This window comes from Aotus nancymaae, unplaced genomic scaffold (assembly GCF_030222135.1).
Source record: "Aotus nancymaae isolate 86718 unplaced genomic scaffold, 86718_ANA_hifiasm-v0.15.2.pri h1tg000002l, whole genome shotgun sequence".
Classification (NCBI taxonomy): domain Eukaryota; kingdom Metazoa; phylum Chordata; class Mammalia; order Primates; family Aotidae; genus Aotus; species Aotus nancymaae.
In genome coordinates this window covers 57,192,941-57,217,841 of record NW_026988413.1, presented here as the reverse complement: position 1 = coordinate 57,217,841, position 24,901 = coordinate 57,192,941, and the positions used below count along the sequence as shown (strand labels likewise).

Sequence of the window (24,901 nt, the reverse complement as noted above, 5' to 3'; positions counted from 1 at the left end):
TTGAAACAGGCTTGGGTATTTTGTAGAGAGGAATGCAGACCCTATATATCTTTTTAAACACAATTAAACTTCAATGAAATGCCATAGTTGTGACTGGCTACTCAGAGGAGACTCAGTGAAGCCTGCCCTCTGTGGGTTTATGTCTTTCCTAACACACTGTTAGGAAAACTTGGGGGAAAAGATGAAGAAATGCTGCTCGGTGAGGGCAGCCACTGAAAGACCTGAAGCACAGGAGTGAAATCATGGAACTTATGTCACATGCTGGTCACATTGTGGGGGATGAAGTGAAGAGGAGGGAGATCAGAGGCAGGGCATCATTATAAAAGTGGCTGCAATAGTATGAGCGTGGGTAGAAAATGAATTAAGGCAGAGCAGAGATGAAAGCAGAACCCACCGTATTGTCTAGGTTCCGTGACTCTGGCTTATAGGCTAATGCTGTTTATTGTCCATCTGGGAATTTACTCAGCACCTGTTTACCTAGTGTGTGCCACACCTACTATGAGCCAAGCTCTGAAAATATAATAGCAAAAAAGGTGTGAAACTTTCTCTTGGGGACTTCAGAATTGTTTTCACAAGTCTGCAGTGAAAATAGAATAAAATTACATGTATTAGTTTAAAATACTAAGAAAAAAGTTATAGTGCCTAGCACATAATAACTAGTTAATATTTGTTGAATGAATGAAGTCAGTCTTGATACTATTATTTTCCAAACATGATATTATAAAATGGGAGAATGGAATAGAAATATCTCCCATATAGTTTGGAATGTTAAAAAAAAAAAAAGTTATCTCCAGTAAGGCAACAAAATGCTACTTGCAATAAATCATTCCTTTATAGCATGCAAAGGAAAATTGGATATTTTTTTCTCCACGAAACATTGTCAGTAGTTGTTCCAAGAAATGTTCTCTGTTCCTAATCTTCCTAAAATGAATTTTTAAAACAAAACATTAAAAGCATACTTTGCAAATCAGTTACCAGAAAGTATGATAATGGGCAACAGCCAGCACGCTAAGCTGTATAATGAGGCCATTTCACTGGTCCTCCCACTTTAGCAAGCCATTTAGGAACACAGAAAGCTAATCAAAATTAGTATCACATCCTTAGTCCACATTCTCTTAAGTAAGTGTTCTATATCTTTAAATTCTGCATGATCTGCTTTGACAATTGTGAAAATATCACCCATACGAAAATCCCAAGAGTAAAGCTTTTGCCAAAGCCTCCTGTTATATGTTCTATTTTTTCCTACTTGCCAATTTTTTAAAAATCAGGTCAATAAGTCAGGTATAAATTTAATGTTTTTCAAATATCTCTTAGTGTTCAAATGCTCCCCCCCCTTTTTTATTGTTGTTTTAATACTTTATGTTCTTGCATAATGCTGTCATTCAATCCTCAAAACTGCCCCTTGAAGTAAGCAGGGCAGAGCTTCCCCTTATTCTTCCCCTTATTTTACAAATTAGTAGAGTAAGACCCAGGGTGGTTAGATAGCATGCCCATGCTTATTCAGCTATTTCTTGGCAAATTAGGACTAGTTTACAATACTTTAACTAAGCATGATAATATTGAGGAAATGACACAATAGCTGATAACAAGACATATATTCATGCAGTCATTAATTCATGGATCCAATAAATGATTTTTTTGAACTTCCTATGCTCTAGATTCTGTACTATCCTCTACAATAAAATGAAAGCCAATTTAGACATGGTCCCTTCTTTCATGAGCTTATAGTCTATGTAACATTTATATTGCCAGAGATAAATTAGATCAAATACATTTTAACAACCAAATACATATTTTAGTATTTTCCTGTTTATATATATTCTAAATATTTTAGTTATATTTTCCATCATTTTACAAAAAGGAAAAATAAAAACTGACTTTCCAGTTTTTGCTAGAAAATTTACCCTTGTTGAAATTTGTGGAAACATGAAGGACTGCCAGAAATCCTACAACACACCTTCCTCATTTTATTGATAATCAATATTCCCCAAAGGACAGAATTTTTGGAAATGTTAAGTTTGAAGGGAGCAGCTGTAGTTTTTGGCAAAGAGACTATAAAAATATTACATTTGTATCTAAATTTCCACATATATCATGATAAGGGAATGCAAGAACTATTAAACAAAAATAAACTTATTTTGGTCTAACCATGATTGTAGGTATATCTCCTTATTTGTTAAGATTTTTTTTTCCTGAAAGTTTACAATCAATGGGGAATAAATGGGCATAAACTTTCTATTTCAGTTTTAAAAAATAAAGTGACAGGAAGTAGGGAGAGTCAAACTTTATAATCAATAAAAAGAATAATATCAAATATGAGCCAGGCAATATTTAGTATATCATCTTGCCACCTGGCCCACAGAATCTGGAGGCTTCTTTTGTTGCAATGGAGCTACAGAGGAGGACGTTGTAGCTAATATACTGGACTGTGAAACTGAAACAAATATAACATTTTTTCTTTCCACTAACATATGGTGTATTGATCTGTACCAACATAACTTCAAATTCTATTTTAGTTTCACAATTTTCACATTACTTGAAATATGAAATTGGAGGCTTAATAGGCAAGTATGGTTTGGGGGATGGAGCAGAGAAGTCAAAGAGATTATGTGACAGGAGTTTTATGTCAAAGTAAGGCTTAATCTAGGTGTTGAAAGGTGACAATTTGACTATTGAAAAAAGGAGGGAGGGTAGGGGGAATAAGCATGTGTTTTTTGATAAGCATGTTTATTAACAATGGAAAAATATGAGTAAAGAGAAGAGTGTGTGTGTGTGTGTGTGTGTGTGTGTGTGTGATGAAATGGGCTTAGGAAACTGTTTTAAAACAAGGAAGGCTGGAAGAGAGGTTTTTCCCTGGAATATAGTAGTTTAAAAGATCAGAAATTCTCAGCCGGGAGCAGTGGCTCATGCCTGTAATCCCAGCACTTTGGGAGGCCGAGGAGGGTGGATCATGTGAGGTCAAGAGTTTGAGACCAGGCCTGGCCAATATGGTGAAACCCTGTATCTACTAAAAATACAAAAATTAGTCAGGCCTGTAATCCCAGCTACTTGGGAGGCAGAGGCACGAGAATCACTTGAACCGGGAGGGGGAGGTCACAGTGAGCCGAGATTGTGCCACTGCACTCTGGCCTGGGTGACAAAGTGAGACTCTGTCTCAAAAATAAATAAATACAGAAAGAAATAGAAATTATCTTATATGTGTTGAGGGGGTGTCTAGTTGCAAAAGATATTGTTAGGCTTTGAGAAGGCAGGAGCCCACAGAAAGTTTTAGGCAGTGCTTTGACATAATAGATAAACCTGTCAATGGTGAATTACATGGACTGAAGTAAGACCTGGAGATCAGGGAAGCAACCTACCAAAATGATGCTGGGGAGCAGTGAGGAATTCCAACTATGCTATGTAGCCATTACCGCAGGAGGTCAGAATTATCTCATGTCTTAGGTAATTGGCTGTATAGCCAGCTATGAAGCCTGAGCGTCTGATACCCGTCTACATTGGTATCAATTTCATTGTAATATGAAAGTGGTTTCCCCATTGCATTATACCTAAAACCTTTCATCTTTCTAAAGTTCTCTGTACCAATAAAGACTCATTTTCAAAACCAAAGGGAATATCTTTATAATCTACTTCCAGAAGAGGCCTAAAAGTCACAGCTGACTTCCGGTTAAGGCACATGGCTGATTTCCAGTTAGCTTGCTTCTCTTGTTAGACATTTTCTGGGGACCTTCTGACCTGTGGCTCTTCCCCTTCATGTGCCTTCCTTCTTGTGCCACAGCTTGCCTGAGACCAGCTGTGTTGGTAATCACAGTCTTACTTTAATTTAGCCATTTAGTTTCATGACTTATCTAAATGGGCTGTTCTGAGTCACTTTGAAGCCTTGGTTTTACAAATATGCTGTTGCTGCTGCTCCTTTTCTCCTTCAATTCATCACGAATTCAGAAGCTCTGCAGTTGGGGGGCTTGATTCCTTTTTGATTAACCATATCAGAAAAGGAGCTGCTAGGTTTACTCAGCCTGTAATATGACATCAACTCTCTCCTCTGACAGTCAGTGTGGCCTAAAATAACATAGAGAAAATAAATCACTCAATCTCTAAAGTGTGACGTCTACTGAAACTCTTCTTTAGTCTCTCAAAAAAATTTTAGCCTCACAAGCAAATATAGGTAAACCATTATATATGACTGTGCATTTTTTAATCCGTGAAGACACTATCATTCTTATTTGAATTCCAATGTCAACCGTAAACAAGGCCTTTAAAGTTATACCTGGCATTCTAAATTCTACACAAATTGTCATAAATTCTGAACTCTTGGAATCAGCAAAAGGTAAATGTAGTTTAAAAGGCTTGTTATCCACAAAGTGATATGTGTTATTATGATTATAATACAATGTTGTGTGTTTGGAAATGTGTATCTATGCACAGAAATATGTACAAGTAAGCAAATGTGCTTTGGCATGGCACTCATGGGGATTAGAGGCAATATTTTTTATTGGTTTTGTTTTTTCCTTTTCTCAAAGACGGCCTAGAGTCTCTCCTCTTGTGAGCTCAGGTGGCTGCCTGTGTTTATTTTCTATGGCTCTCCCTCTTGGTCTTCCAGGCAACAAGGTGTTTTGATTAACTGTGCATTCTCATCTCTGTGAGCTACCTGCCAGCATGATGTGTCTGCTGCTGTCACTTCACATCCACCAGTGGCTGTATCACTTTGCTTTATGTTGTGGCCACAGTGAATCCTGAGGAGCTTTTCTGAGCTGATGTTAGATGAAAGAAACATGATACTGTTTATTATTATGACTACAAACTCAGTGCAGTGTCTCAGATATCCCAGTGAGAGATCCCCATCTCACAAAGTTTCAGAGGTAATAGATTCTTTCCCAGAGAGTGACAAATATCTGTTTTATTCCAAAGCATATTTTTATTATTAATGTTCAACAGACTACCTGATTGCTTACGAAATTAAGAACAAATACCTGAGGCTCAGATTTACATCTTTTCACAATATGGGACCAATAAGCCTTTACAACTTTACCATTTGCTCTTTCTTCTATGTAGCCTTTTCTACTTACAAATGGAGCTGCCTACCATAGTCAACACAATATCCATGCTAATCCTTACGTTAGAATGTCCATTCGGCCCCATCTCTTTTTGATAAGACCCTATCCACATTTCAAAGCCAATCTCAAATGCCACCTCTTCCAAAGAACCTTTTCCTGAGGTCTGTATCTAAAATAACCATTATGGCTGGGCTCAGTGGCTCACGCCTGTAATCCCAGTACTTTGGGAGACTGAGGCAGGCAGATCACCTGAAGTCAGGAGTTCAAGACCAGCCTGGCCAATGTGGTGAAACCCCATCTCTACTAAAAATTAACCAGGTGTGGTAGCGGGTGCCTGTGGTCCTAGCTACTTGGGAGGCCAAGGCAGGAGAATCACTTGAACTCGGGAAGTGGAGTTGCAATGAGCCAAGATCACGACACTGTACTTCAGCCTGAGAGATAGAGTAAGACTCCATCTCAAAATAAAATAAAATAAAATAACTATTTTATGTGGGGATCTTAATAAGTGTTTTGCATACATAAATGGATTAACTCCAACCAATAGGACCTCTTCTTTCTTTTAATATGCAAAAATATTTTATAACTTTTAAAACTGTTTATATTCTTGTTATTCTATTGTGTTTATCCTCACCCCTTCCACACATTGAAGTGTAAACTCAACAAAGGCAAAGATAATGTCCTATTCATCTTTATAGCTCTCATATAATAGATAATTTACAAATTTCTGATTGAATTCGCCTAAATTATATGTCTTAATTGCTAATAAAGCTTGTACATGATATAAAGAGATTCCAAGCTGTCAGTGAGATTTTAAGTGGTATCTAAGTAGCCCAGTCTTGGATTTAGTCAATTTTAGTCAGCTAGTTTTAGTTAGTACTAATAGCTTGGTCTAGACTTCATCATATTTTACTTCCCCATTTAGCCTTTAGTTTCAATTATCTATCATTTCTCTTTCTGTGTGCTTATAACCTTTCTGGTAATAACAGAAAATTTAGAAGGAAAAATTCTGAGTAATATAAACAAAAAGATATATCTTATCTCAATATGCACCATAGATAGGGCATATTATAGAACTAATTCTGAATCCTAATTTTTTATTATATGCAAAAAATGGTGACTATTTTCGCATTGTCATTTTGCAACAACACAATTTTGAATAGTAATATATCTTCTCCCATGAATGAAAACTTCCTGAAACATTGATTCTTTTCTTTTACTATCTCTTTGTATGTTAATGACATTGATATTTTGTCAGATTTGCCGTTAAGAGTTTTTCCCAGTTTTTCCTCCGTACATGTCTATTTGGCTTTTTCAACATATATAAATTGTATTGTTTTCTCTAATCAAATGGTCATTTTTCCCCGACTTTCGTTGTTTTGTTAGAAAAATCATCACCATCTCTAGAGATTTAAGTTAGTTCGCTCATATTTTTGCATGTGATATTTAAACTAGCTAGAACTTACATGATGCATGAAATATTGATCTTTGTTTTTATTGTCCACATCATTCCATCAGTTTTCTCTAAAACTCTGCAACATAATAAATATTGAGCCGTTTCTCTGTGTCAGGAACTTCTCTAGTCTTTGCATTCTCAAATACAATTTCTATGTGAGAATTCTCAATTCACACCAAAATCTTGGGAGGTTAATCCTATCACTAGCTCCCATTTTACTGATAAAAAGCCAGAGGCACAGAGGAGTTAAGTAACTTGCCTGTGGTTATCCAAGCACAGAGCTGGGACTAACGCCCAGGTAGTTTGGATCCAAACACCGTGTCTATGACTAGTACACTGCACTGTAACTACTGGATAATCTGTTGCTTTTCCACTGGCTTGTGATAATTCCCTATTATATAAATATTGTTGCATTGATCTCTATTTTGTTGCACTGATCAGTTCCTCAGACACTTCTATCAGCCCACACTGTTTTAACTAATTTAAGACATATTTCTATATTTGACAGAGACAAGAGCTTTTCTCGTAATTCACTGTTAACTACTCTTGTCTTTTATCTTTTTAGATGAAGTTTACAATCTTTTCTCTTACATTAAAAAAAAAACTCTGATGTTGGTTAATCTATAAATTTTTTAGAAAGAATTAATAACTTTATAATATACAGATTTTTCATACAGGGAACCTCAAGTTTTACTTTACTTATTCAAATCATATTTTTGTTGCTAAATAGTTTCACCTAAATAGTCTCTACAGGTATTTGAAATGGTAATTGCTAGAAATTTTGCTATCGTTCTTGTGAATGAAATCCTTTCTCCTTCATTATACGTAATAAATTGATATCAACAATTAATTAAAAAGGTACATATTTGTTTATATATTACTCTTTTGTCAAGTAATTATACTGAACTCTCTCCTTGGTTACATTTGTTTTGTTTTGTTCTTGTTTTCTTTGTATATAATCAGACTGCAATTAACATAATTAATTGCAGTTAATGCAATTGATAAGAATTTGGTCTCTTTCTGATTTATTTTAAAAATTGTTTTAGGCCAGGTGAGGTGGCTCAGCTTGTAATCCCAGCACTTTGGGAGGCCGAGGCAAGTGGATCACTTGATGTCAGGAATTCGAGCCCAGCCTGACAAATGTGGTGAAACCCCATCTCTACTAAAAATTCAAAAATTAGCCCAGTATGGTGGAATGTGCCTGTAATCCCAGTTACTCGGGAAAGGCTGAGGCACAAGAATCGCTTGAACCCAGGAGGCAGAGGTTGCAGTGAGCTGAGATCACACCACTGCACTCCAGCCTGGGTGACAGAACAAGATTCCATCTCAGAAAAAACAAACAAAAATATTATTTTATTAGCCAGAGTCTCCAGGATAATTATAAATTGCAGTGTTAAAATTGAGTATTATTTCTTGTTTCCAACTTTAATGTTGTTTTATTTGTGTGATGTTAGACATTGTATTATTTATCATTTCTCCTTTTCTAAGAGTTTTTAATCATAAAAATATGTGACTGCTGTACCATTTTTCTCAAAACATGTTGAAATTGTAATAGCTTATTCTATTACACTTCTTTTTTTTTTTTTTTTTTTTTTTTTTTTTTTTTTTGAGACGGCATTTCGCTCTTGTTACCCAGGCTGGAGTGCAATGGCGATCTCAGCTCACCGCAACCTCCGCCTCCTGGGTTCAGGCAATTCTCCTGCCTCAGCCTCCTGAGTAGCTGGGATTACAGGCACGCGCCACCATGCCCAGCTAATTTTTTGTATTAGTAGAGACGGGGTTTCACCATGTTGACCAGGATGGTCTCGATCTCTTGACCTCGTGATCCACCTGCCTCGGCCTCCCATACACTTCTTATTCTGGTGAAATGCATTTTTAAATCTACCAATATTAAGCAATCCCAACAATTCCGAATAAATCTTATTTTGCCATTGCTGATTTTTAAAATGTTTTTTTTTGGAATGATTTTGACATAGAAAAGTGTCAAAAATAGTAAAGAGATCTCCCATGTACCTTTACTCAGATCCTCTAATGTTGACATCACACAGAGCCATAATTAAACCATTATCAAGACCAGAAAACTAACATTAATACAATACTGTTAAACAAGCTACAGGCCCTATTTGAATTTCACAAGCCTTTCTATTTAAAAAACTGTAACTATAAAAAGATTTAAAAATCTAGGTTAATATCAAATTTCTAGAGATAGAGAAATTATTACTATGTATAAAAACAATTGGGAAAAGTTGAAAAGGAAAAATAGACCTTTTTATTAGAAAAGAATTTTAACATGCCAATGTGAAAAATATGATAAATAGTCATGAGCAAAAGGAAAACCAAGAAAAACTCCATGGCAGATGCAACAATAGGTTAATGTCATTTAGTTTTAAAGAGCTAGTAAAGAAGAGAACAAGGCCGAGCGTGGTGGCTCATGCCTGTAATCCCAGCACTTTGGGAGGCTGAGGCAGGCAGATCACTTGAGGTCGGGAGTTCGTGACCAGCCTGACCAACATGGTGAAACCCCGTCTCTACCAAATTAGCAAAAATTAGCCAGTGTGGTGGCTCATGACTGTAGTCCCAGCTACTCAAGAGGCTGAGGCAGGAGAATCGCTTGAACCCAGGAGGCAGAGTTTGCAGTAAACTGAGATGGCACCCCTGCACTCCAGCGTGGGTGACAGAGAGAGACTCCGTCTCAAATAAATAAATAAATAAATAAATAAGAAGAGAATGAGTCTAGGATTCCACACTTCATTTTGTTCTTGTGTCTCCTTGCTCTTCTCCAATGTCCAATGGTTCTGTGATCTTCCTTTCTTTTTCATGACCTTCCTGTAATTGAAGATTACTGGTCAGTTACTTTGTAGAATGTTCCTCAGTTTAGCTTTGTCTCATGTTTTCTCATTATTACACTGAGCTATCAGGAACCAGTATTGTGCCCTTCTCAGTGCATCGTATCAGGAGCAACACCCTGTCAGTGTGGCTTATTACTGCTGATGTTAACTTTAATCATTTGGTTAAGGTTATGTCTTCCAGGTTTTTCACACAAAAAGTTCTGTTTTCCTCTTTGTAATTTAAAAGTACTTATGGACAAATACTTGGAGACTGTGAAAACACCTTATGTAAACATTTTTACACTAATTTTAGCATGTATCAATAATTTTTGTTTGCAACTATTAATTCTTTATTAATTTGCCTAATGGTGATTTTCTATCATTTCTCTTTCATTTAGTAACTGGAATTCTATTAAATGGAATAGCTGTCTTGCTTTTCCCAATTATATTTTTATTGAATTGTTTATCTATGTCAGTATGGATTAACAATTTTTTCTATTCAATGATTTATAACTCATTACTATAATTCTGTATTTTGTTGCTTAAATTGTCCCAGATTTGGACATTGGACATTCCTTCAGACTACTGGCTCATGTATCAGTTGAAAATGATCATGTTCCTTTTAGGGGAGAACGTTCATATTTTCTGGCACTGAAAGCCATTCCAGATTCATCTTGTATTTTTTTTCTTCCCCAGGACTGCTATTAGCCATCTTTCCAAGAAACCCTGGTTCCTTTCCTTAGAGAGTGGTACTTAGAATTCAAGACCTGGGTGCTAGATGTATTCATTGCGACTGGAGCATCTTTGCTTCTAGGCCCTCTCAGTATATAGAGCTAGAAAATAGATGTATGTATACTTAAGCAGGCACATATGTTTATTCATTTCTGTAGCTATCCAGTTAAATGGCATATTAAAAACCATGAGTTCCTTTTGATATTTCTGATTCCAATCCAACACCAAAGTTATTCTTGCCTTCCCTCTTTCCTTATTTTTAACTATTTTCCCTGACAGCAGAGAAACCTGTCTATATTTATCCACACTATATTTACTTTTCAATCCTAATATACACATAATATAGTTTCAGAATTGCTAAGCTAAAATTACGAGGTGGGTTTTGAAATTTAATTTGTATGTTTCCATGAGTATGCATTCATAGGAATGATCTATAGTGTTATTTTTAGTGTTATCCTTTTCAGGTTTTGTTGTCATCAAAATATGTAGCATCACCATTTCAAATATGCTAGTTGAAAATATTTTTAATGCCAAAAAGTACATATATATTAACTTATTTCTCATTTTACAATTTATTTATTTGTAGATTTATCTTATATAGATTATCAACATTTTAGTTTAGATTTTCCTTCAACTGTATTTCTTTTTGAAATCAGAGTATATGTGGGAGAGTCTGTCTTCCATTCTTACTTTATTATGATTTTATGGTAATTAAATGAGTTAATATATGTAAAATGCTTAGAATGGTGCCAGGTAATGACCATTTGATGAGTAATTATTATTGGTTATTTTCTATTTTCTAATTTAATTTTTCATTATTTTTATAAATTCCTTTTTCCTACTTACTTTAGATTTGTTTTGTTTTCATTTTCCTCACATATTTTGTTGAATGTTTGATTCATTCAGTTTCTATTTATTATATTCAATTATTAATATTCATATAATTTACATATTTGATATTTTATAGATATAGACTTTGATTCAACTGAGAAAACTTGTAAGGGAAGACTTGCTATGTATTCATTTTGGGAATCATTGTATAAAATAATTACATCTAGGAAAGGCAGCCTGTAATATAATAGAAAAGTTCAGCACAGCTGGATGTCTCTTTTAAGTTGGATGTGGTTGTTGCAATAATGAGCAATTCTGCAACATTATAACATGTGTCGGTGTCATGTAGGGCCCGATGTGAGCACATTCAAGAGAAACTCAAAGCTAATGATCTCCTTTCTACTAACCAATATAACTTTACAGTTCACAGAGAGTCAATGATCTTTGACTCTTATGATTATGTTGTTCCTTAAAAATTTACATCCATGTAGCTTTGTAAAGGGCAGAAAGAGAACTAGTCAATGGATAATCTAGTTGCTCTTTCTCTTCCTATTCTAATTTCAATGTCAATTTTCCATCCAAAAATACAATAAGATGGGAATCTTTAGGAGTTGTTATAAGTAGACATTCCATGCCTGATTTATTATTTGCAGTTAGATTTCCCAGATGAACATAAGGAACAATAAATTCCCCAAGTCTGTGGAAACACCACATATTTCCATTTGTCTCTTTACTTTTACTTCTGCTTAAGCAGAGGTCTGTAGAGATGGGAAACTAGTATATTTTCCTCCACTTTGGCTTTTAATCATGACAGTTCAAAGTTAAACATTTGATCTGCAATCACTGAATCTAATATCAGACACTCTGAAAGAAGAAAAGAATCATAAAATTTATAAACATATGCAACTGAGACTTGTCAGTTTGTACATTAGAAAAACTTCATTAAATAGAAAAGACTATTTATTATAGTATAGATTCTTAACAGTGGTGATGATAACAAGTTAAAATCTTTCTTATCCAGATACATTTATGGTATGATTTGGCATTTAAACATTTTTGGTATTTAGTCTGGAGAAAGTTCAACCCAAGTGTTACCTTTCAAATAATCCTTACAGAGCATTTTTAGCAACAGGTAATTATTTACTCATTATGGTGATTTTTGTAAGTGTCTCTTTTTAAACTGCAACAAATACCTGGGGAGCATTAGTCAAGCTGAATAAAGATTCTTGACAATTAAAACTATGTACCTTGGCAGGAAATAAATTAGTTAAAATTCAACTAATTTATATACTGGTTAGCCAAGACTCCATTAATATACTTGCATGAAAGTAATGTTTAGTGGATGGCTTAGGGATGTCTAGACAAATATTGAAACAGGTTATGTTAGGTACAGATTTAAGCATCCCTCATCTAAACTGCTTGGGAACAGAAATGTTTCTGATTTCAAATTTTTTCAGATTGTGGAATAGTTGCATAGGTATAATGAGATATCATGGGGAAAGGACTCAAATATAAACACAAAATTCATTTATATTTTATGTATACACACAGCCTGAAGGTAATTTTATACAACATTTTTAATAATTTTGTGCATGAAACAGTACCAGAAAGCAAAAGCTTCCCCATGTCAGCCACCTATGTGGAAAATCTGTGGTTGTTTGGCATCGCCATCATTCCTGACACTGAATTTATATGCCACGGTTAGCAATCATTTTCTTACACTTATTCACATATAGGTACTTATAATTTTTTAAAAGTAATCATTAATACAGTGAAAAAATGACCAGGCATGGTGGCTCAGGCCTATAATTCCAGCACTTTGGGAGGCTGAGACAGGTGGATCACCTGAGGTCAGGAGTTTGAGATCAGCCTAGCTAACATATTGAAACCCCATCTCTACTAAAAATACCAAGAAATTAGCTGGGTGTGGTGATGGATGCCTGTACTCCCAACTCCTCAGGAGGCTGAGGCAGAAGAATTGCTTGAGCCTGGGAGGCAGAGGTTGCAGTGAGCTGAGATTGCACCATCGCACTCCAGCCTGGGTGACAAGAACGAGACTCCATCTCAAAACAAAAAAAAAATGTGTCTGGGTAACTAAGCAGAGCACATTATCATCACCAGAATACCTGCCTCAGCTGTTAAACAACAGCACAACAGACAATGGCAGGCTTGCAGTTTCCACCTACGATGCTGTGTTTTTATTAAAAGGTTACTATACACTGTGTTTTTATTATTTTAGGTGTGAAGAAATACCAGAAGCAGTTGAGGGATCAGAAATTGGGTCCTCTAGGGATGATGAGGCAATCTACTAGATGGCTTTTTAAAATGTTTTCTCCAGAGTTATCTCCCTCATTTACAATGTTTTTTGTCTTAGGAGTCTTTGTTCAATGTTATAAACTGACACGATTTCTTGTTCTCTTGTGAATGCACATTGCTCAGTTTCTTCAATAAACCATCAGGCATTTTAACCATGTCATCTCTAGGCACTTAACTGCAGTTTAATAATGTCATCTTCATCATCTCTATTATCATGATAACCTTAGTTTAGAACCATCTCAGCTATTTATTCATTGGTCAGTGAATGAACAGCCGGAACCTCATCACTGAAAAATTTCTCTGATATCTGTTTGTTCCAGCTTATGATGAACTCTGAAGGTATATTTTATGCATATTCTTCGTCATCATCACTGAACAAAGTTGCAGGCTAGAGTTTGTGCCAAGCATACACAACTGTGTCTTCAGTCATCGTTCTAAGCATTAACAACTGTATATATGATATCTTTTGTGCTAAACTCCTCTGGGAAGTCTTCTGTGCCTCTGTTTACCACTTCTAGCATGCTGTTCAAAAACCTGTTTTTATATTTACTCTTCATTGATCTAAGGATACCCTGGTCATATGGCTAAATTTATAAGTTACATTTGTGGGAAAGTACATAGGCTGAACATTATTTTTAATGAGAATTTCAGTTGGAGAGTGAGCAGAGCAGTTGTCAAGGAATAACCAAATCTTGCAGTCATCATCCGGTCCAGCTTTCCTACATTTTGTACCACAAGGTGCTGGAACAAAATGACTGTGAACCGAAATGAAACAGATGTACCTTGTGATCCATGCCTTTTTGTCAACATAATAATGGACTGGTAAAATTTTTACTCCTCGAAAACAGCAAGGATGCAAGCTTTTGCCTATCACAACAAATTTACACTCACGCATGCCTGCTGCATTAGCGTATCCCAGCTCAGTTATCCCACCCTTGGCATCTTTAATTCCTTTAGGATCTGTCTCCTCAGCTAGAGTCAGTGTCTTTCCTGGGCAGTAACATAAAGACAGTGATGATTCATCAGCATTATAGTCTTGTGTTGGCATAAAATTTTCATCAGCAATAACCTTGGCAAACTTGTCAATGAATTTCTCCACTGCTTCATGATCAGTAGATGCTTTATGACCATAAACCTTTAAAAATTTAAAGCTATGTCTTTTCTTAAATTTCTACAGCCATCCTACTGAGTATTCATAGTTTCCTTCAATTTTCAGTTCATCGTGACCTATCTTTGATTATTTTATGATCCACATGCCACTAAGTGGCATGTGTTCGCTGTGACACTGACAGACCCACTGTTTCAGTATATGATTGAGATCTTAATTTTAGCTTTATGCAGTGTTCATTTTAAATTTTTCATTAACTTCTGTTCTTTACCTTCGTTGTAGAACGTCAGTGGTTTATCCTTCTCTTTCTTCAGGTCACTCCAACACCACACTCTACTGTAAGACATTTCACACTTGCATTGCTTCCCAGTTTCTCCAACAGCTTGAATTCCTGTGCTATAGAAAAATATAATGCTACCTCTCTTATTACTGTGACCCACAGGGGTATCTGCAGGCCTTTTGACATTTTCAACAATATGTTTAGGCCACAAAACAAAGAATAGAACAACAAAACAATTAATGCACAACATAGGTCTTGACCACATGTGGGCAGTGTGGGAAACTTGACATTGGGGCATCAGGCCTTGCACACTGTCATTTTATTATGCTTTGTGAGGGTGCTTCCATGGGGGAATTTGAGCATACATGGAAAAGGTACAATACAGCTAAAGGGGACCAGGAGGGGAGGGTCTTTTTTCCCATGGGAAGACTGAATAAATCATGTGTATTTATTGTGCCTACATTTTTACTGTCACTTATCACAGGAGGTCAGGTACAGAATTTTCCACTTCTGATGTCATCTCAGTGCTCAAAATGTTTCCGATTTTGTAGCATTTCAGGTTGCAAATTTTTGTATTAGGAATGCTCAATCTGTACTTAAAAGTCGAAAACATTTAACTTTTCAATTTTAAAAACTTAACTCAGAATTGAGAATGAAAGAGAGAAAAGATCAATAGCTTCGTTGCTATGATGTAATAATTTATAAGCAAGTTACCGTGTAGTGCTGGTTTAATTCTTCTCTTTGCTTTTGATCTTTCTGCCACATCTAAAATCCAAGCTACCAACATTGTTGGGAATCCAAATTATTGGGTCCTTCCTTATCAATAGGATAGGCTATTCTGAGGTTGACACTTCTAAAATTTCAGTGGCATTAACAGCAACATTTTATTTCTTATTCATTCTACACGTTCATCATGTTTCTGTAGAAGGCTCTGTTTCAATGCAGACCTCATTCTGGCATCTGAATTTAAAGAAGTCCCACTGTTAGAACATTGCCTGTCATAGTGGAAAAGGAAGTGGGCAGGGCCGCCTGCTCACTGGCTCTCAAATGCTTTTGCCAAGAAGTGCACCTAACTTCAAGAGAGCAAGGAAGTGTGATCTCATTTATTCCAGAAGGAAGAGGGGAACTAAAAATTATGTACAGCAGAAATGTCCACTATGTATCTTAAACACAGCCTACCATCTCTTTTTTAAAAAAATCAAGTCCAATTATTGAATCAGTGAAAATCCACAATCAGTCCAGGTCTCTGCTTTTGCAACTACCTGTAAGAATGACTGCCACTCTTCACTTACGGCCATCCTATTCTGACTGATAATTACATATACTTGACATGCCTTGCAGCTTTATTTTCGTGTTTGGTTTTATCTCATGAGATTTCCCCCCAACACATGCTAATGCATTACTGCTTCTGCATTACAGCAAAAATCCTTCATGATCACTTTTTTTCCTTCTACTGCTATCTGCAAAGATAACCATATTTTTCATCCTCTTAAGTATCAAAATAGAAATTCATTTTTGCAGTGGTATTTTGTACAATGACATGCTTCAGTGCCCATCCAAAATTTCTGTATTTCCATACTAACTGCTTAGATAAAACCTTCAGCCCCACTATTCCTACCTTGGGTACTTAAGTGAGGAGAATAGGAAACAGAAATTGGAGTGGCTGTCCTGTTAGGACCTCCCATTCTCAGAGAAACATGATTAACAGAATTTCAATGCACATTGAGAGATCATGAGAGAAAATTATGTATTGGTATGGAACCCATGGAAGACATTTGATTTAGTGAGAGATAGTATGCCAGATTATAAATAATGAATTAGAAGTAATGAATGGATTTCTGATAAAATCTTTTAAGTATTGTTGAGCGAGTACATGTTTATAATTATTTCCAGAAGGTCTCTAAATGCCATTTCTAGCCTTTATCAGGTATTTGAAAAGAGAGGCAAGATTAACCCATTGAATCTGACCAACCTTGTATTTCTGAGAGATATTTATGAAGAAAAGAGAGAACTGCACCTGCTATTTGCTTTTTAAATTTCTCATTAACATTATTTCTGTAGATACTAATGAGCTGTGATCCATGGGCTAATTTACTGGTTTTAAGTTCATCAAAGAAACACTGAAGACAATCATTTCAAGCATGCTTAATGCATTTAGGGAATTGTTTGATATCTTAACCCCTTTCAGTGGTGCTAAGTTTATAGAAAATCAAAATATTTAGTGAACTGCATTAGCCAAATTGAGCAATTTGCTTCTGCTTTCTTGCATTGTTAGAGACTGATGCTTTGGTTTCTGAAAATGAAAATTTCATGGATTACCATAAACTTGTCAACACTTTCTTCTCTGACACATAGCTTTACTTACTAGTAAGACTTGCTTATATTGAACTAACACTTAGAATGAACATCATCCAGTGCCAGATGTTCTACCGGTGACAAGTCTTCAAACCCTACCCCCGAACAAAAAGGAAGCCAAATTGTCCTGAGAAGAAAGCCCTAAAAACTGGATAAACACATTCACTTAATACATGAAGCTTATGTTTACTCTGGGTTTGTAGGCATATGTTTAGAAGGTCTATTCTGGTTATTAGCCTTTGTAGTAAGCTGAATAATAGCCCCTCCAAGATGTCTATGCCCTAATTCTCAGAAGCTATGAATACATTATCTTGTGTGGCAAAAAAAGACTTTGCAGATGTGATTAAATTAAGGATCTTCAGATGGGGAGATTATCAGAGATTATCTGGGTGAGACTGATGCATGACAACAGTCCTTAGAAGAGGGACCCAGGAGGAATCAGAAAAGAAGCGTCTGTGATGATGGAAGCAGACATTGTAGTGATGTATTTTAATGGAAAATGGGCCATGAATCAGCAAATATAGGCAGCCACTAGAAGCTGGAAAGGGCAAAAGCAAGGGAGACGCCCTTCTAGCCTCCAAAATAACCACTCCTGCTGACATGTGACTTTAGCCAGGTGAACTTGATTTTCACTTCTGATCTCCAGAAATGTAAGAGAATAAATCAGTGTTGTTTCATGCTATCACTTTTTTAGTAATTTGTTACAGCAGCAATGGTAAATTACTACAACCTCTTTATAGTAAATTGAGATAAGAATCTACTGCAAGAAGAATAAATTTATGATGTTAAAGTAATTCACTTATCAGAATATCTTAACTTCAGGGTTTAAAGTATTTTCTGCTTTGTAAACAATTTGAAATGTTGACCATTCTTATTTTCTCTGTACTATTTTCAGATAAACTGCTCAGTGTCAATTATCTACCATCATTATATTTAACACACATTTTAAGTTTTAGCATTAGCTATCCTATCCATTAAATTCTGTATTTATATTATTCTTTAACATTCCACTGGATTTTTCTTAACCTCTGAGAAAGCTTATAGAATTGCTCTCTTTAAGAGAAGAAAACTATTAGCATTTAATAATTTATAGGGCATTTGGACAGTATCTGTTCATTTCATTGTAGATCAGACGGACCATCTGGTAACATGACCTTCACACAGTAGGACAATATTGCAGTGCATTTCTGATTGGACTTAGGAATCGTATTGTTAATTCCACCTTCAAATTTTCTTTCTCTTTGTTTAATTTTCCTATCAATATAAATAATGACCATTGCTGTTCTCTCAGGTGCATTTCTTGTTAGAGCAGAAATTTTCTGAAAAAACATTTCAGTGACAAAATATCATATGTAATCTTCAAAGTGAAGCATCATCCCCATTTGAGGTTTAATTGTTCAGCAAGTATTTATTGAGGACCTACCTAAGCACCTTGCTTCCATTTCATTGGCTTGCTAATGTTTCAAATGCCTGAGAAGTACCAGCATCTTTAGACATGGCTCTTGGCTGAGAAGGCCGTTGCTGGTGACTGTTTTCTAGTTACCTAAACAAGGGTGTATAAATATTAATTAACCAATGTCATATTTAAAAGGAATGAGCCTTCAAGATGACATGGTATCTCCAGTTCTTAAGGTTTTTTTTAATTAATTAGTGTCTGAATAAAATGAGAAGAAACCTCATGACTGCACTTGTCAAACAATCCTATAATTAATATTCTAAAAGGGACTCTCTTTGTCATAACCTTAGTTGATGGATTTTTCCTGCTGGCTGGTGATGGGCCCCATCTGCCTTTGATAAGTACATTTAAGTAATTTTTCTTGAGTTTCAGACATTAGATACAATTTCAGGCATGTTTATGAACTAATTCCTGTGGAAGAAACTATTTGCTATGTTTACTTTTTGAAATGTGAAGATTCTATGCTATATATTATTAATAAGTGGAAATAAATATGAATGCCAGAAAAATCCACAAGGGAAGGAAAAGGGGAAATATAATTCAGAATTAATTTTAATAAACCAATTTTTGACTTCAGAACTTTTGAAATATGTTCCACAAAACAGAATCAGCAAAAATTTATAATTGCAGTGTTTTTCTAAAATTTTAGCATATGACACCTTAGGGATAGCATAAGCCACCAGTGTGCTATAGTTCATAGAAATGAACAAACAGGAATATGATTCTACAAACTTCCTTATCATTTAAACACATTGGAAAATTTAATGTTTGAAATTCATAAACAAAATTCCGAAGTGGAGGAAGAAGAAAGGACAGATAAGCAAATTTAATATTGATTAAATTAATACTGATAATCTTAATATTTATGTGTCTCAAGTCACTCAAAAGATTTTGTGGTGTTGTGTAAGAAATATCCAGTGAGGAGGAAAAGGTTGAAAAAAAGATTTTTTTTAAATCATAGATTTACTTAGTTTGAAGGTAGGTTAAGAAATCATTTAATCCAGCTTTTTGGCTCTCTGAGCAGCACCATGGCGGTTGGAAAGAACAAGCGCCTTACGAAAGGCGGCAAAAAGGGAGCCAAGAAGAAAGTGGTTGATCCATTTTCTAAGAAAGATTGGTATGATGTGAAAGCACCCGCTATGCTCAATATAAGAAACATTGGAAAGACGCTAGTCACCAGGACCCAAGGAACCAAAATTGCATCTGATGGCCTCAAGGGTCGAGTGTTTGAAGTTAGTCTTGCTGATTTGCAGAATGATGAAGTTGCATTTAGGAAATTCAAGCTGATTACTGAAGATGTTCAGGGCAAAAACTGCCTGACTAGCTTCCATGGCATGGATCTTACCCGTGACAAAATGTGTTCCATGGTCAAAAAATGGCAGACAATGATTGAAGCTCATGTTGATGTCAAGACTACCGATGGTTACTTGCTTCGTCTGTTCTGTGTTGGTTTTACTAAAAAACGCAACAATCAGATACGGAAGACCCCTTATGCTCAGCACCAACAGGTCCGCCAAATCCGGAAGAAGATGATGGAAATCATGACGCGAGAGGTGCAGACAAATGACTTGAAAGAAGTGGTCAATAAATTGATTCCAGACAGCATTGGAAAAGACATAGAAAAGGCTTGCCAGTCTATTTATCCTCTCCATGATGTCTTCGTTAGAAAAGTAAAAATGCTGAAAAAGCCCAAGTTTGAATTGGGAAAACTCATGGAGCTTTATGGTGAAGGCAGTAGTTCTGGAAAAGCCACTGGGGATGAGACAGGTGCTAAAGTTGAACGAGCTGATGGATATGAACCACCAGTCCAAGAATCTGTTTAAAGTTCAGACTTATAATAGTGGCAAATAAAAAGTCTTTGTGATGGTAAAAAAAAAAAAAAAGAAATAATTTAATCCAGTTCTGCCTGTGTTTCTGTCACCATTAGGAGTCCTCACTCTTATATCTACCCTTTCCTTGATACTGGGTTGATCTTAGAACTAAAATCTTACACAGTAGAAAATGAGGAGCCAGGTGTGGTGACTCACACCTGTAATCCCAGCACTTTGGGAGGCCAAGGCAGGTGGATCACCTGAGGTCAGGAGTTCAAGATCATCCTGACCAACATGGTGAAACCCTGTCTCTAATAAAAATGCAAAAATTAGCTGGGTGTGGTGGTGGGTGCCTGTAATTCCAGCTACTCTGGAGGCTGAGGCAGGAGAATCACTTGAACCCAAGAGGCAGAGGTTGCAGTGAGCCAAGATTGTGCCATTGCACTCCAGCCTGGGCAACAAGAGCGAAACTACAACTCAAAAAAAGAAAAAAAAGGTCGGGTGCAGTGGCTCAGGCCTGTAATCCCAGCACTTTGGGAGGCATGCACTGGCAGATCACGAGCTCAGGAGTTCAAGACCAGCCTGGCCAATAGAGTGAAACCCCATCTCTATTAAAAACACAAAAATTAGCCAGGCATGATCGCACACACCTGTAGTCCCAGCTACTCAGGGGCTGAGACAGAAGAATCATTTGAAGCCAGGAGGCGGAGGTTGCAGTGAGCCAAGACTGTGTAACTGCACTCCAGCCTGGGCGACACAGCAAGACTCCATATCAAAAAAAAAAAAAAAAAAAGAAAAAAGAAAAGAAAAAGAATATGATATTCACTGAATTTAGATCTTTGCCTTGATTTCACCACTAACTTTTTAGATGAACTTGGTGAACTTGAACCAGCTATTTGTAATTTAGCTATGCTTAATATCTAGAGCCAACATTAGTTTATTTTCCATGGAACTGGAAATAAATTAGAGGTTATCTAGGTTAGTATTTTGATTTTACTAAATCAGTTCCAAAAGAGGACTCAGAAAATATTGGGTAATGGTGAGGAAACTGAGATCTGGAGAATTTAAGTGGCCCAACTAAGGCTACGCAGCTCTTTTCTGGGAGACAGACACCAGACTCTAGGTTTCCCGAGGCCCAACTTTAGTCTCTTTTCCTCATTTTGCTGTGCTTCTCATGAAAAGTATTGTTGTACATATACATAAAGACATTACATGCTACATCCCATTTTGAAATGTGCATGACCATACAACCTGTTTCCTGTAAACGACTCCTTAGGGGATGAGATTTAGAATTACAATTATTGTGTTCATTAGTGGTAACAATAACAATGAAGTTGAGGAGACAGCCCGAAGTTAGCTTCTAGGTTTTTCTCACTCTTTTCCCTCAGCCACAAGTTTACCAGGAATTACAGTCAGAATGGTATTCATGTCGGGTGGTTCCACCTTTGCAAATAAAACAACAACAAAAAGACCTTTCCCCACCAAACACAAAGATTTCTCCTACTTAAGTTTAAATTACAAAAAGACATTGTTCCGTGGTCTCTATTTAAAATGTAAGTACTGCAGAGAAAAAATAAATGATTAACTCATTTCCTGGTTTATTTTCTTATTTATGTCCATCCTTATTCCTTTAAAGTTTGAGGCCATAAAAGAGTCTGTACGTTTATTGGCCAATTTATGTGAAGAATTTTTTCAAGTTTATTTAACGAATCTTGGGAAGGGCAGTGGGAATCTTGAAGGGGACAGGAAGAGGAAAGAAAGACAGGAACTGTGTGGGTGGCAAAGGGCAACTGGGAGACTGGAGGCAACTAAAGGCAATTCTGTCTGTTCACAATTGTGCTTAGAGATGTTTCTGCATTCATTGTTTTCACTGAGTCAAATCTGCAGTAGGTTTAGAAAGAATTCTTTGAACTCAGAAGGAAGATCTGTAGGATGCATACCCAAAACATATTTATCTACTACCTGCTTTGTACTAGACATTATACTGAGTTCTGGAAATGGGGAGAGAAAATCCACAAATAATAAGCAGACTCTGCTTTTTAATTTCTTCAAGGATCTTAAAGACTAACATAAACGAGAAGTCATAAAGAAAAATAAACTGTAATTAAAAAGTTGAAAAAGGATTAATGGAGTGAGAGAAGCTCATTGGAACTCTTAACAGACAAGGGAGAGAAACACTAGGGTAGAGGTGAGCAGGACATTTATAAAAGTGGTGGAAACTGAGCTGGAGTTCAAATGGTGGTGAAGATTTACATGTACGAAATGAAAAGTATGAGAACAGTATTTTAGTCCAAAAAGTGACTAGGCAGGGTCATAAAAAAGCAATGGGCATATAATGTGAACAGCAATCATTCTTAAATGCTTTGGTATTAGGACACCTTTCCTCTCTTAGCAATTATGGGGGGCTTCAATAAGCTTTGGCTTTTATGGGTTATACTTATGAATGTTTGCCACATTAGAAATTAAAACCGATATATTTTTAAAATATTTAATTAATTTAAATAATAAGCCAAATATTTTAACACAAATAATATATTTTTTGAAAAATTTACATTTTCCAAAGTAAAACAAATATTTTCTTCAACTCTCTTCAATATCTAAATTAATAGAAGCAAAATCAATGGATTCTTATATTTGCTTCTGCATTTAATCTGTTGAGATATCACTCATCACACACTTCCGGAAAATTCTGTTTGTATTAAAGCTAAAAAAGGCAGTTAATACCTTAGCATGAATATGGTTTTGACCATACAGGAGTCCCCTAGACCACACTTTTGAGATCTACTGCGTTAGAGATTATTGTATAAGATGGGGAATAGCAAGATAAATGGTGGAAAGCTCAGAATGACTAATATCTACAATATTTAATAGAGAAGCATACAAATTCCACATGTTAGTAGAAGTAAGACCAATTTCCCAAACTTTAAAAGTATAATTAAATATCTATAACCTGGCTTTCAGCCCATGCTGATAAACATTCGGTAGACTTAAATCATATACCTTTATATCAAATAGCTTCATGTTTTATAAACTGGCTTAAAGTTATATCAAAGGGATTGAAAAATTAGTGTGATGAATCATGAATTGCCATTACCAACTCAAGGTCCCTTTCCCACTGGAATTCTTGTCACTGTATTTTGGAATGTATAAAAGGGAGCATAGCAAAATTACTTAAAATAAAAATGTGTTAACCTGGTCAACATTGTGAAACCCCGTCTCTACTAATACAAAAAAATTAGCTGGGCATGGTGGCGTGTGCCTGTAATCCCAGCTACTCAGGAGGCTGAGGCAGGAGAATTGCCTGAACCCAGGAGGCAGAGGTTGCGGTGAGCCGAGATCATGCCATTGCACTCCAGCCTGGGTAACGAGAGTGAAACTCCGTCTCAAAAAATAAATAAATAAATAAAATAAAATAAAATAAAAAATAAAAATGTGTTAAATCCAGACCTGAAATTTGAGACTTGACCCCTGGCCACTAAGCCAAGTCTCTAATTTTCTTTGAGGATTAATTTCAGTGGGCAAATCACATATCAAAATAAAGTTCCTTTCCCCATGCAACTTTTAAAGGATTCCTCCAACCCAGAAAGCGTCATCACTAAGGCGTGACCTCTAGGTAAAAATAGGGGACTTCGAATTTAAAATCCAGTGCTTTCTTCCAAAAAATAATGATAATAATGTAGAAGGGATTTCAGCAAGTATTCCAGCAGGGGGAACTGTTATTCAACAAATGAAAAGAAGACTGGGCTTTTCCTGGGCAATAGGCATTGATCCTAGAGAGTCAAGTGGACTCCATGGCATAACTTTGTTAAGAGCCAACTGATGAAGCAAGCATCTCTGTCGCTGTTTCTTGATGATAATCTCAGTCTAACATAGGAAATCATATTTCTTCATGGTCAAAAGAAGAATTTATTTTTCCCATGTAATTAAAGGTGATGACTCTGGAGGAAATGGTATTAGAATATTAAAATCTGGGCCGGGCTCGGTGGCTCTCACCTGTAATCCCAGCACTTTGGGAGGCCAAGGCAGGTGGATCGCCTGAGGTCAGGAGTTCAAGACCAGCCTGGCCAACATGGTGAAACCCGTCTCTAATAAAAATACAAAAAAATTAGCTGGGCATGGTGGTGCACACCTGTAGTCCAAGCTACTTGGGAGGCTGAGGCACAAGAATCACTTGAACCCAGACGGTGGAGGTTGTAATGAGCCAAGATCGTGCCACTGCACTCCAGCCTGAACAACAGAGGGAGACTCCATCTCAATTTTTAAAAAAATCTGATGAAAAGTGATAAATCCCATATAATACTTGGCAGTTTGACTAGCTGTGATTACCTGTGTTGTTTTACTTTGCTAGAAATCTGGAAGCTTTTTATTGATTGAAGCATTGTAAGGCAGAGTTTCTGAAACTATTCACAAATATCACAATTCACTATTTCTGAAAATATCACAATCTATGGAAGAGCCATATTAAAAGGGCAGACTCTAGGTTCCATCCAATATACTGAATTAGAGTTTAGTGTGGGCAGGGGAGGGATGAACTCAGGAATCTACACTTCAAATAAATTCTCTCAAATGATTTTTATGCATGATAAAGTCAAAAAGCCATTTTTTACTCATATCTTTAGGAGCATGGAATAGAATAGAATAGAAAAGTTGTAGCACCTAAGCATAAACACAGATTATGAA

General features: G+C 36.1%; 2 protein-coding genes across 7 annotated transcripts in view; both read left to right on the top strand.

Moving 5' to 3' along the window:
- The window catches only part of MAGI2 (membrane associated guanylate kinase, WW and PDZ domain containing 2), a 1,459,815-nt gene that overhangs the window by 502,157 nt on the left and 932,757 nt on the right, over positions 1 to 24,901 (top strand). The gene's annotated exons all lie outside the window — the stretch shown is intronic.
- On the top strand, positions 19,430 to 20,291 carry LOC135274248 (small ribosomal subunit protein eS1-like). Its single transcript, XM_064374919.1, has one exon. The coding sequence runs from the start codon at positions 19,439 to 19,441 to the stop codon at positions 20,231 to 20,233; it is 795 nt and encodes a 264-aa protein (XP_064230989.1). The 5' UTR covers positions 19,430 to 19,438; the 3' UTR covers positions 20,234 to 20,291.